Here is a 13,625-nt window from a genome sequence, read left to right as displayed (position 1 = left end):
TGGAAGGAATAAAGACCATTTATAATTGCACTGCAACTTCAGCTTGAATTACATACATGTTCGTTGATTTCAAACCTTTTTATGCTCCTATCGCTCACATTTCTTGTTGCTTATATGGCTCAACATTCCACAGCATTTTACAGACTCCTAGCGTTGCACGAATTCATGTCTCCAATGGAGCTCACAATCTAACTACCCTATTGCAAAAACACACACATTCGGACTAAGGTCAATGGGAAGCAAAGTACCACATTTTACAGACCATAAGACACTGCTTATAAGATACAGGCACTTTTTAACAAACATTTTCTCTTTCTAGTTCGATGGGTCTGGCACTGCCAGACCCCCCTGACCACCTCCTTAAAGGGGTTGTCCCGCGGCAGCAAGTGGGTCTATACACTTCTGTATGGCCATATTAATGCACTTTGTAATGTACATTGTGCATTAATTATGAGCCATACAGAAGTTATAAAAAGTTTTTCACTTACCTGCTCCGTTGCTGGCGTCCTCGTCTCCATGGTTGCTGTCTAATTTTCGCCGTCTAATGGCCAAATTAGACGCGCTTGCGCAGTCCGGGTCTTCTTATCTTCTCAATGGGGCTCCGTGTAGCTCTGCCCCGTCACGTGCCGATTCCAGCCAATCAGGAGGCTGGAATCGGCAATGGACCGCACATAAGAGCTGCGGTCCACGGAGGGAGAAGACCCCGGCGGCCATCTTCAACCGGTAAGTAAGAAGTCACCGGAGCGCGGGGATTCAGGTAAGCGCTGTGCTGTTTTTTTTTTTTAAAGTCCCTGCATCGGGGTTGTCTCGCGCCGAACGGGGGGGGGGGGGGGGGGGTTGAAAAAAAAAAAAAAACCGTTTCGGCGCGGGACAACCCCTTTAATGATCGGGCAGAGCACAGATAAAGCCCTCTGCTGGATCCCTGAGAAAACTGTACGGCTGCATGCTGCTTTCGATACCTCAGCAGCAATCTATGTGACCAGCGCTGGGTAGATGAGAGAGCTAAATGAAATCCTATGGCAGAAAAGACTGACCTCCCACTGACTAAGTCCTCCAAACTATCAGCACAAAACACAGCAGTGAAGGAGGTTCTTGGTTAGAAGGACTTTTCTGATGTCATTATATAAGCGGCATGGGCGGAGTCAGACTTTTGCAGCAGAAGGGTAAAGGTTTTTACGAGAGGCTAACACTTGGCTGCAATGGTCATGTGAGCAATAAACCCCTGGGACCCCTAGAAATCCTGGAGAAGGAATTGCAGCACTAAACCATTCACTGTCTTTCACTGCAGAGTAGGGATTTTTGTTTAATTAAAACAGTTTACATTTAGTAATTAAAAAAAAAAAAACAAAAAAAAAAAACCCACTGGAAATGCACATACTAAAAACATCCTTCGTATTACCAGCGATCTATAGAAAATGAAAAAACAGATGCCGTTATTGAAATGGTTTGAATTTTATTTGTAGAATATATACAGTCTTATTCCAGACACACATGCAAAATCAATTAAAAAGTGTTCTATTTACAAACCAAAGGAAGTAGTCAGGTAAAGACTAACATAGAAAAAAGTTGGAAGCATTCACAAATTTTTTTTTTCCCTTTCAGAATGAAAAATCTACAGAGTTCAAAATTGCTTACATAGTAATTAGACTGGCAGTATCACAAATATTTACATACGGAAGTAATCAATATGACAAAAAATAAATAAATCCAAGAGTGTGTTCCATCCAGATATTATTTTTAGAGTCCGCTTAGATGGAACAGGGCTGTGCTAATCAAAAAGCTTCAGAGTATTTACACTAGGGTACTGGCAGGAGGTTTCAATAGTTGATCTTAAATCTAGATCGGATCCCCACCAATCTGATATTGATGGCCTGTCTTAAGGCTAGACCATCGAAAACCCCTTTAACAATGGAAATATTAATTCTATTTAATGAAATTTTGCAATCAAAGTGGCACAGAATTCGCGATTCTCCAATGTTACATATACGGTATGTATTTATCCCTATACTGAATATAAAACAATGTTCTGCGCCTACAATTACAATAAGCAGATCGGATTTATTTTCTTTAAGAAGGTTTCCATCCTGTATTTAAAAGGGCCAAATATTAGGAAAGCAGATGTTAGGGCATCAAGTACAGCTTGTTAATTCAGCGTTTTACATTTTAGCATCTCTCAATTCTGTTGAGGCAAGAATACCGGTGGTCACTTTTGAAGTGGCTTCTTAACCCTTTCCAATCCACTGTCTGACGTCTGAAGACATTCTGATTGAAGGCTGTACAGCTTCCAATGTCGGAAGACGTCCGGCAGGGTATTCTTGCTCTATTACTGGCTGCTCTGTTGTCGGGGGGGGGGGGGGGGGGGGGGGCTCTCCAGCATGTCCCATACCACAGTACTGGCTCTATCCAGCAGAAGGCGCCATTGTATAATGGCAGAAAGAGAAAGCCCCCTAGGAAACCCCGAATCCAAAATTGGATTGCAAAGGGTTAAAACTGGTGGCGAAGCAGCAACTTTTTCAATTTCACTTTGTATTGATAGAAGATGTTGACAGACAATATGGCTGCACTTCCGGTTATCACTTTGGCAAAAATAGCTGCCATAAATATACATAGGAATGTGATCTCAATTCTGAGCAGCTCAGATTTACTTGGGTTTATGTACTCAGTTTCTAGTCAATTTCTCAACCTGTGATGCTATTACATGGAACCTACCATAGAAGCTGCCTTTTAGGGGGCACAGACATTCCTATCACAGTTACTGATGCTGATGAGCGGCTCCCATCAGAGTTACAATAGGACATCACAGTTCGTCCTCCTGATGGTAGAATTATAGCCTGTAGTTTAGTTACGTGAATATAGAATACAGATAGTAATGGCAGTGTTGCAGAAATGGTACAGACTGTAGCGGATCATGTAATGCTGTGCTAATGCCTCATGGGACCAATGTGAAAACGACATTGAACTGGTGCCTGATAAGCATCAAGTGGGAGGCTGCACTGTATGGAAGTGACTGCACTACACATAGAAGACCTCCAGAGGTCGGAAACGTGTTTACACAGAGTGGCCCTTTAACAGGGGTATTCCCAAAATTGATCACGTATCATATGGATAGGTGAAAGGTCACAGTCTGATCAGTAGGGGTCCTAGTGGTGACTTTACTATGGATAAGTGATAAAGAGGCATTTCCAAAAGTGATTTAACAACTGCTTTACTAGTATATGGTCAATTTAACATTGTGGCGGAAACCCACTTTAAAAAAAACAGGAACATTCTAGCAGGGCCGCGATGGACCAAACGGCTTTTCTTAGGTGTACTTAATTGGATAACTAAGCCACCACCAGGGCATGCTTCTTTACAATTTACGAACTCGTACCACAGTGGAACTAGCTGGTCCAGCAATGCTCACTAAATAAATTCTTGTATGGGCCAAAGAGTTCTGTCCCTTACAATTTAGAACCAGAACTCTTTCTAAGGTCAGAGCTTAATAAAAGGTTTTTTTTATGTGATCCATTAGGGCTGCGCTGAATTTCTGGGAGCGGAGGGGCATATGTGGTAAACTCCTTCCTGTCCACTGCTTGGTACTTTGTGAGACTATTGAATGGGCGAACTGCACTAAATTATATAGGTTGTCTCAATAAGGCCATCTAAACGCTGCAGAATTTCTACCGGCGGAATATGCTGCGAAAAACTTGCAGCGTATACAGTACAGGCCATGTGGGGACATTGTGCAGAAACTTTCCGCAAAAAATCTGTGTTTTTGAAAGAGATTCTAATCCGGGGAGCATATCTATCTATGCTGCAGAGTTCAACCCTTAGAATACAAGGATCAAATTTCAAAGCTGATCTACAATTTAAAATACAGCCAAATCCATAGCATTTAGGTGCGGATTTGGCCACCATAGATTTCCAGTGGAATTGCTGCAGGCGTTCCATTGCAGAATGCCTGCTGTGATTTCACCACATGTGATGGTGGTCTAAAAGTACATATGGACATCATACAGGCGAGATTCTGGCTAAAAAAAAAAAAAAAAAAAAAAAAAAGATGGTGCCTCCGACTCAGTCACCTGTGTATGGTCACAATATAATACACATTTCCCTGCAGTGGCTGATACAGGGAAAATGTTTGCCGGGCCACAGCTTCCTCACCTGTGCTAGCTGATCAATGACGGTTTCTGCAGTCAGGCCAATGGAGTAGTCGGCTGATTACCACTTTGGCTATGATGACAAAAAACAAAAAGTTGTCTTCATGAGACAATCCATTTAAAGATCAGTGTTTTCAAGTCCAAATGGTCACACCTTCATAGCAATTTAACTGGATTGTTGTGAATTTGACTGAAAGTAACTGCAAGTTCCAGGTTTTTAGCCAGCGATCTCACATGTTAATACGAATTTGATGCACTTTTTCTTACACCACAAAAAACACCACAAAAATAAAATTTCCCAAAAAAATAAATGTGCAGAAGTGGTTAAGAGTTTAAACCAGATCAGAGGATACTGCGTTTATGAGATTAATGAATTTACACCAAGGACTTGAAAATCGCTTCTGCTATTGCAAAAGTTTCTAGGAATCGCTAAAAATAGAGAATACTTAAAACATTTCAACAAAACGTCACTATAACGGAAATGTTTACAATGGGAGTGTAAAAGACTGAGGAATACAATGGGAGAAATTTGTTTTTAATCCGTAACCTCGTAGATACACTGTCTGTTTCTCATGTTCTTCTTGTGCTCATGATAAACTGCTTGAACACAGCCGTGCCTAATTCCAATGAATATACACAAGTTCAAGGGCATACACAGTTAGCACAGAGCATTTCCCTGGGTAATAGGAAACAATGACAGCCACGTGCAAAACAACTCTGAAGAATTAGTTCCTTCTTTACTAAATAGGAAAAACCCCTAAAAAGGTCAGAAGTGGCGACAACCACATCTCCAAGTGCAGAATGTGTGCAGAGATGCTTTATTCTTCCCGTCAGACACTTGAGATTGTGTGTGCTATGCCTAATGCAGGTTCTGAGGAAAGTGCGTAACACACTATCATTGCATCATGCAGTCCCTTCAGATCTTGCACTAGACATACTATAGTATTGGTTTTTGAAAGGGGCCCACATGACTGTGCAGAAAAGATGAATAAACTATGGAAGGGAAAGTACGTGTACGGCGTAGCTCACCGTCTCGGCGTCTGTATGAGTGACTGTTGACAACCATTACGGTAAGTTCAAAGGTAGCAGAAATGGTGTGGAATTTCCATAGTGGAAAATCTGCACCAAAACTGCATCAAAATCTACACCATTAACCCCTTCAGTGGCAGGTTTATTATTACCATATTATGTAAGGGAAATCTCAGGGGCTTGTTGCACTGAGTATGCAGTAAAAACCCCGGAAGATTTCAGATGACAGCTCAGTGCTCTGCATATTTCAGCACTAGAGCTGTCCACAGAAATCTTCCGGGGTTTAACTGCATGGTCAGTGCAGCAAGCACTGTAGATTTTCCAGGCGTGCCGCTCAAGGGGTTAAAAGGTGGATTGACAACGCTTTTGAATGGGGGAATTCTGCTGCAGATCTACAACAAACTCCTCACCAACGGTGCAGATGTAGACGTGGTTTTGATGCAGATTTTCTGCTGCAGATAATCTGCACCATTTAAGCTGTGTGTCAAGGTACAGCTATAGGAAAACCTTAGGCAAAACTGAAACACTATACTACACAAGGGTATTGTCAGCAGTCAACCAATGGGGTCCCTTCCACAGGATGAACACCTTTTCAGTAAAACACGGTCATACTTTGACCCAACGACTACATTTTTTTAGTATTGTTTTAAGTGTAAATGGTTTGGACTAGATTTGATACTTTATTTTGGCAAAATGCTATGTATCCAGGAAGTTTTAAAGAGGTAGCAGTATATATGTTCACATTGGCAATAGAGTTCTCAATATGGCTTTAAATATCTCATATACAGGATCATTCAAAAGACCATTTTTACTGGAGCACACAAGTACAAGATACGAACAAACATTATGGTAAACTTGATAGGATTTGAACATTAGGCCACATTTGTATAGGATTGTACGACCAGTCTCATTGGTCAGGGCCATTTTAAATACCCATGCTGCTGATACCATGCAATTAAACTGAAGAGTTGTGACAGCATGAAGAGTAAAAATGATGGAAGAATCCGTGACCTGAGCATAAAGCTTTTACACGGTTATATTTTCGGGTCGATTTTAAGTATTCTGGAACTGAAAATTTGCACAGGTCCAAATCATCTGATTGTTTAACAAAAATATCTAAAATCTGTGCACTTTTTAAAATCCTAATTTTTTACAGACATCTGCAACCCCAGCCCACCTCAAGTCAAGGATCATTAGGAATAGCAGCATAACTTGCTCAATTCTCCATCATTCCTGCATTGCCTCGACCATGCTCCTCACCAATCTTTGTTTTCGGCACAGCAGCATTGAACAACTCAATTCTGAGTGAATGCCGCAGCCAATCACTAGCCTCCGCTGTCACATGGATAGTCTGTCTTCTAGTAATCTAGCAATGACATACTCAAGACCAGTGAGGGGGGACACCAAACCAGCAACGCTGCAATGGCAGGGGATTAAAACAGGAGTGTTCTGCTTTTGTTATAATAATCAATGGCCAAAATTTGGGGGGGGGGGGGGTCTCAAAACCCCTCTGAGTTTCTCTTAGTATTACTGTAATGTGTTTGTGCAGCCCTCGAAGCTCCAGCCCAAGGCTTTATACACTTGGGTATGTGGATAGGATTGACAATGTATCACTATGGGTATGGTGATGCCCAAACTGACAGTGGGTGGATACGGTCACCTCAGGCTTCACCATAAACACAGTGATACATTGTCAATCCTACCCACATAATCGAAGTGTATATAGGCTTGAGCTAGAATTTCAGGGGCAGCCCATACAGGACAAACTGCCGCCATATTACTGGCTTCTCCAAACTTAAGTCACGATAATATTTAACATTCACAACTCATGGTATAAGCAAGGTCATTAGTTCATATAACACAGAAATCAAGTTGCTCTGTTAGGTGAAAAGACAAACGTTTCTTACTAGAAGGTCAGAGTAAAATTTACTTTCAATAAATTAAGCAACGCCCCTGTCAGGTTTCCAGCAACACTCCCAGGTACATCAACATTTGTTTACCTTCTACCTATTGACCCAACTACAAATCATGAGGAAGGACTAATCTCAGGATATGAGATTAGTGATGTAATTGAGCTTCCTGTATGGAGAATACTTGTTTCATTTGGCACATCACTGCAACATTAAGTCACTGAAAACATCCTCAAAAGATTTCTGAGGAACAAGTCAGTGGGACACTGTGTCCCGAACAGATCTAAAGTTACACCTTGTGATTTGAACTTCAGAATTGTAATTCGCACCCTCCTGATTAGTCATCACTAAGTGCTGTAACTTCATAGCTATATTTTATTACATGGTGCTAACAAGTATTTATCCTACTCTTAGATTAATGCATTTACTTTTTTTTATCATCACAACGATAGTTTGTCTTGGACCTTAAATTTCATAGCTGGATTAATTTTTCTCTTGTAGAACAGAAGTAAGCGTGGTCTCCAACTGTTGGCACCAACTTTGAAAGAGAACCTTGTTTCTTCCAAGACAAAGCTGCTCCTTAAAATGTTGGCATAAGTACCAGAAACTGTCAGACCTTAACGTTAAAGGTCTGAAACTCCCAGCCTACTCACCTTACGTGGCAATTTCTGGTGTCCTCTCGAAAGCTCGCCTTGATGTTTGGAGACCACATTCACTTCAGATCTTTAATCCCTTAGCACTTCCAACCCCCAGGACGTATATTTACGTCAGGGAGGGCGGGAATTGTATAGAGCGAGATCAACGGCCAATCCCACAGCATAGACGGTGGGTGCCAGCTGACACTCACCCGCAACAGTCATGATCAGCGTTTCTGGCGATCGCAGCTGTTAACCCTTTAAAGGCAGCTGTCAAATCTGACAACGGCATTTAAATGCCCTGGTTGGTGTTTGAGGGTTCCAAACAACCCCTTCGCAAAGAGTTCTCATGGCAGCCAGGGGGCCTTCTGATGTCTTGATAGCCTACCTGTTCAGAATACAGTATAATGTAATATTAGGGTATTGCATTATACTGTATGAATGATGAAATAATTACAAGTTCATATCCTCTTAGAGGTAAAAAAATTTTTTTAAAAAAGTAGAAGAAAAATAAAAAGGATATTAAGAAAAAGCGATCAAAAGGTCATATGCACTCTAAAATGGTACCAATAGAAACTACACGACGTCATGCAAAAAAATGAGCTCTCACAACTATATCAACTGGAAAAACAGTTATGGCCGTCAGAAGGATATTTATTAGTACAGTTAAAAGTTAGCTGTAAAAATGAACCGCCCGAAAATGGTGACGTTAGATTCCCCCCCCCCCCCCCATTTCACTCTACTTAAATTTAAAAAAAAAAAAACTTTCAAAGTACATTTTATGGTACTGTTGAAAATTACAACTTGTCCTGCAAATAAGCCCTCAGACAGCTATGTTGATTGACAAATAAGAGTTATGATTTTACGAATATGCTGAGGAGAAAGCAAAGATGAAAAAGAAAAAAAAGGCCCCGTCACTAAGGAGTTAAACGGAAAAAAAAAATACAGCTATGAAATTTAGATTGAACACAAAAACAAACTTTGATGTGAAAGACGTATTGGTCTAAACAGGTGAAATAGCGGTCCATCCACCATTTTACTATTTCAGTACAAGTAGATGCATCCACTGTAACAGCCTGCCTCTCCGTAATACGCTGGTATGTTTTAGTTCCCTCAATTCCCAGTCATTGTTACAAGGCTTGTATAAAAGAGTCTAACACTGACTTGTAGGAATGCTGCTTTCTAATACCTGGCGCAGGAGAGGTATTGTTCCATCTCCCTTATTTGCATATTACCCAGAAACGCATGAATGGCCTTATAAGTCTCCTCACTCACCTCCTAGGTGTTCTCCCTAAGGAGAAAAGATAGTGCTCCTATCCTAGTTCCCTCCCACGCGGCAAGTAGAATGAGAAGATTGCCTAACACATCTTGTAGCTTTTAACACATGTTCACATCACATTGCCCCTATATGAGAGGGAAGTATGTAATGTTGACATATTTACCAGGTATTCATCAGGAAAAAGTAAATTTTTACACCACTTAAAAGGCATGGGTTGTTACACTATTCAATATGGGAAGAAAGCATACATGGCAGACATCTAACGGGGTAGGACATAGAGTGGTGCTGGTATCTGTATTCTGTAAACACTTGGCTGTACATCTGGCAGGAGAACAGTATGTGCCATAAATGTACTCATAAGGCGGCTTGGGGAAAACACTCTGAAGCAGCCATAAGTTTCCACAATTATGGTGGATTCAGTTTTTATTGAACAGTCCAACTATCCTACACTGGATTAGGCTGCTTGCACATCTGCGCTAGACATGGAGGTCCCTACCAGCACTAAATACCGGTAGAAGTCGTCCTGCATGCAGAACGTCTGGCAAAATGCCGGGAAGCAGAACGGACCCAGTTATAGTCAATGGGGTCCATTCTGGTCAGTCCTAGAGCGGATCTGCGCGGCCAGGGAATTCCCCTTTGCTGCTTCCATATAGAAGCAGGAGAACGTAACCCCTAATGCAGATGTGAAAGCAGTCTTACGGGCCCCATCCCTACTATTGCTTCTACTGATCTATAAAACGGACTCATACCTCCATATATCGGCGTTACTTCTATGACTAGCCATCCTGCAATCATCACATGAGTAGATCCTATAACAGCCTCTGCTGATATAAATATATGTCCCAATGTGTTACCAGGAGGAGTGTAAATACTGTATAGCATGCTAATAAAACGTGACTTAGAAGGAATACTACCCGAAAGACTAATTTTCTAATATTCCAGACTTGAATTCTACATAAAAGTTGAGTCACTTTGTAAATCAGATGCTTTACTGATCTTGTATCACTTAAGTTACATTCTGTTTAATTAGCTGCTCGGAGAGAACAGAATCCTGGGGAGCAGAGGGGGCCAGTATGACAGTTATATACTTAGACCAAAACTGCTAGGTTACATGTCTGACAGCACATTAGAGGAAGAAAAGCTGGTGCCGTTTCAAATAAAAGCAGCAGCATTTTGAAGAAGTGTTGAAAGCGCCTAAGAAGAAGCTAGAGAAGAAGAGGAGATGGCCTGAAACAGAACCAAAAAGCAGTAAATCACAGTATTTGCAAAGTTTCTCAACTTCCCATTTTAGCCGTCTTTAAAACAAAATTCACAAAAACTTTACAAAGTCAAAACTGATCATATGATAAAAAAAAAAAAAAAAAAAAAAAAAGGACTCACATGGTGTTAAGATGGCCATAGATGAAAAGGCGACGCCATCGGGGGGTAGAGAAAGTCAAATTACTGGTACGTAATTCTCATTTTCCCCTCACCCATGAAAGCGCCACAAAAACTTTCACTACTTCCTTCAAAAAGAATAAAGAGATTAGGTGATCTCCTCAGCTCTGGTGACCTATAGGTACCGGAATGGAATTCTTCTTTTAGAAGATTTGGCAGAGTGACAAAAAAACGAGGTAGAAGGACATTCTGGGATGGGGAAAGGGGCTTCCAACTTTCAGCAAGAACGCTGGTTCTGGCCCAAGAATACTTGTATCATCCAGGATTTGCATGTAAGCGACTTTTATAGCTAAAAGTATAGTCTTCAGTCCAGCATGCCGGTAATTCATGGTATAAAAGGTTATTTCTATTCCTTTTTTTTTTTTTACAAAGTGGTAAAGTTCAGGCCACTAAAAAAAAAATTGAAAAGTAATGGGAACATTGGCATGTAAAAGGTTAAGGACCAGATTCAGGTCCCAAGCTGGAATGTTAAGCCTAGATCCTGGGAACATGCTCAAAACAGCTTTGAAAAACCGAACTATCCATGGACCTGCTGCTAACTTAGGCTGAACCAGGGCACTCAAAGCGGCTACCTGAACTTTAAGCATAGCTGGTTTTAACCCCTTACCCAGGCGTGCCTGAAGAAAGACTAACATCTTACGAAATCTGGTTTACCAGCTACATCATCAGATGAGTCCATAAAGTCTGCAAATGCTTGCAAACTTTAAAGTAACTTGAAGTGTAGAAATTACAGGCTGCAAAGAAATCTGAAATTTACTAAGTAGAGAATTCTCACCATTCTGACAAAGACCCTTCATTTGTGGATGCCCTATTGGTTCCTGGGATAGTAAGGCTGGAACCTCGGGAAGCACCCAGGGGGTCAGACAAGGACATTGTTGTCAACCATGTGAGCCACAACCTTCTTGATGTCCCGGATGTTTTTTACTACCCTTAGGATTAGTGCCAAATGAGGAAAGGCATAGGCTTGCCTAAAGTCTCAGTTGTGGAAGAAGGCGATCTCTTCTGTTTAGAAGGAAAAACATTTCTTCAGTTTTCTCTTGTAGCAACCATTGGTGGTCGATCATCAATGGATAGGCCCCTGCTCCCACCCAAGGGGGGGGCGCCACCCCCAGTAGTCCTGATATCAACGGATCCATCTCCCGCATGTCCCATAAAATGAGTGATCTTCCAGAAAATCTTAGAGGGCCCAGTGTCCAGACACACTGAACTTAACTCTAGCTAAATACAAAAAAACAAAAACAAACAAAAAACAGACTTATATTACTCATTTTCGTAGAAAATTATACATAATGGGTTAGGGCGAAATAGGAGCGTTGCTTGCGAACGTCTATCAAAATGAGCGCACGCATCCATCAGCCATATTCACACACGTCGGCTGCACTTCCAGTCATTATGTAGGCAAGTTGAAATTTCATTAACCAGAAAAAAAAAAACCCTCAAGTTTCAACACTATTTACAATCAAATCCCAGTGATCACTAAGCAACTAATATAATCAGATACCCGAATCATGTAAAAAAAAATCTAAATAAATACGTGAAACCCTGTTAAAATTCCTCAACATAACAAAACTGACATCACAAAGTCTCCATTCACTTGGCAGAAGTTCCGAATGATGTCAGTGACACAGGCACTTCACATGTAAACAGTCTACAACTTAAAAGAGATTTTGGCACCAACTCAGACTATAAAAAGAAGAGTAAAAAAAAAAAATTACAAATATATACAAATAGAAAAACCAGAGAAATTAAGTCCGTATCATTTTGTAGCGATCACAAAAAGTCACAAAATGAAAAATACAGAGATGCCAAAAAAGTATATAAATTACCAGAAATGCAATAAATAATCCAATATCTAAAAACGGATTTCACTGGTTTATAAAGCGCTGGGATTATTTACACTGAGCGAGCGGAAAAAACTACAAGCACTAAAACGTGTTAAAGCAACAGCTGTATGTAAAGTGAACGTCCCCCAACAAGGTGGTCCGACGGCGGACACTCTGCTTATGCAGCAAGAAAATGGCATTTTAAGATGTGGCTCATTTCGGAAGTATCCTTCCTTAGAAATAAGTCTATTAATGACTAAGATTTCAGATCAGGTTAGAAGTCATCCATTTCTGCATATCACCATGACTTTACTGGAAGGGGCCGAGCAGCTGCCAGACTGCCTGCGTCACAATTAGACCTTAAGGAAAACCCTTTTAATGGACGATAAGAGTAATTTCAGTCTAAAAACCCCAAAATATTACGTATTAAATGACCGGCTGTGTTCGACTGCAATGCAAAATAAGAACTTGGTTACATCCGTTCCCCCTATGATTATGCTGGCAGGATGAGCGAAAACAATAGTTGGGTTGCATCTCAGCAGTATGACCAATACATACTGCCTGCAGGCAATGATCGCGGCTCTAGCCTTGGCGGACATTCAGGATTTGTTCTTGTTTTTTTTTTATCTACTACATAACGAAGGTAAATGACTGCGCCTCCCAAGTATACCTCCAAGACGCCCACATGCTGGGGGGAGACAACCACTTTTTTCAGCCTCACGTGCCAAAACGGCCTACAACCCAACTGATGCCGGTTCACCTGCGCAATTATGGAGAGTTAACAACGCCTGACATTGGTATCGCCCGTGTTATTAATGCTCGTCTCTCTTAAGCTGCATGGCTATGAATATACTCCTATACACACACATGCATTCACAGATATGCAGTCGGTGGGATTTTACAATTAAAAGTATTCATAAAAATAAGTTGTGTCATTAAAAATAAAAAAAGTAGTCACTGTAATTGGGCAGATTCAGTGAGGGGACAGTAGCTGCGCACACTTCACATGGTAGGACTTCAGAAGGATCAACTCCACTAATTGAGGCTTGAGCCGTAAGGTGGTTAGTGCTTGTAACAGTAGGCTTTCCATGGAAATTCACACCGAAGAAAGTTGGGAAGTTCTCAATAAGGGAAGTTCTAATAGTGCTTGTACTGTGACGCCAACTTTTACCAGACCCCTCTCTTCTAAGATATGGTGGGGTAAACAGAGCCGGTCCTGCAAGACAAAACAGGGTATGGTCATGGTGGTTACCAGAAGACCAGGTTCACATGAGCGTGTTCTGTACGCATTAGTAATACAGATGTGCGTCTGGGTTACACCGCCGGGTTTACTGACCCCCAACTGTTAGCGTCATAAATCCTTACGATTGTGA

At 41.2% G+C, this 13,625-nt stretch overlaps 1 protein-coding gene across 1 annotated transcript in view; it reads right to left on the bottom strand.

The window, feature by feature from the left end:
- Positions 1-4,416: 4,416 nt before the first annotated feature.
- LRCH2 (leucine rich repeats and calponin homology domain containing 2) overlaps positions 4,417-13,625 on the bottom strand; it is an 87,807-nt gene continuing 78,598 nt past the window's right edge. The window contains exon 20 of the mRNA XM_066581880.1: positions 4,417-13,468. Within this exon, the coding sequence (XP_066437977.1) occupies positions 13,349-13,468 (120 nt within the window). The 3' untranslated portion in view covers positions 4,417-13,348. The remainder of the gene's footprint in view (positions 13,469-13,625) is intronic.

Source organism: Eleutherodactylus coqui, chromosome 10 (assembly GCF_035609145.1).
Source record: "Eleutherodactylus coqui strain aEleCoq1 chromosome 10, aEleCoq1.hap1, whole genome shotgun sequence".
In the NCBI taxonomy this organism is placed as follows: domain Eukaryota; kingdom Metazoa; phylum Chordata; class Amphibia; order Anura; family Eleutherodactylidae; genus Eleutherodactylus; species Eleutherodactylus coqui.
The sequence above is the reverse complement of the archived record's forward strand: the minus strand, read 5'-3'. Positions and strand labels throughout refer to the sequence as shown.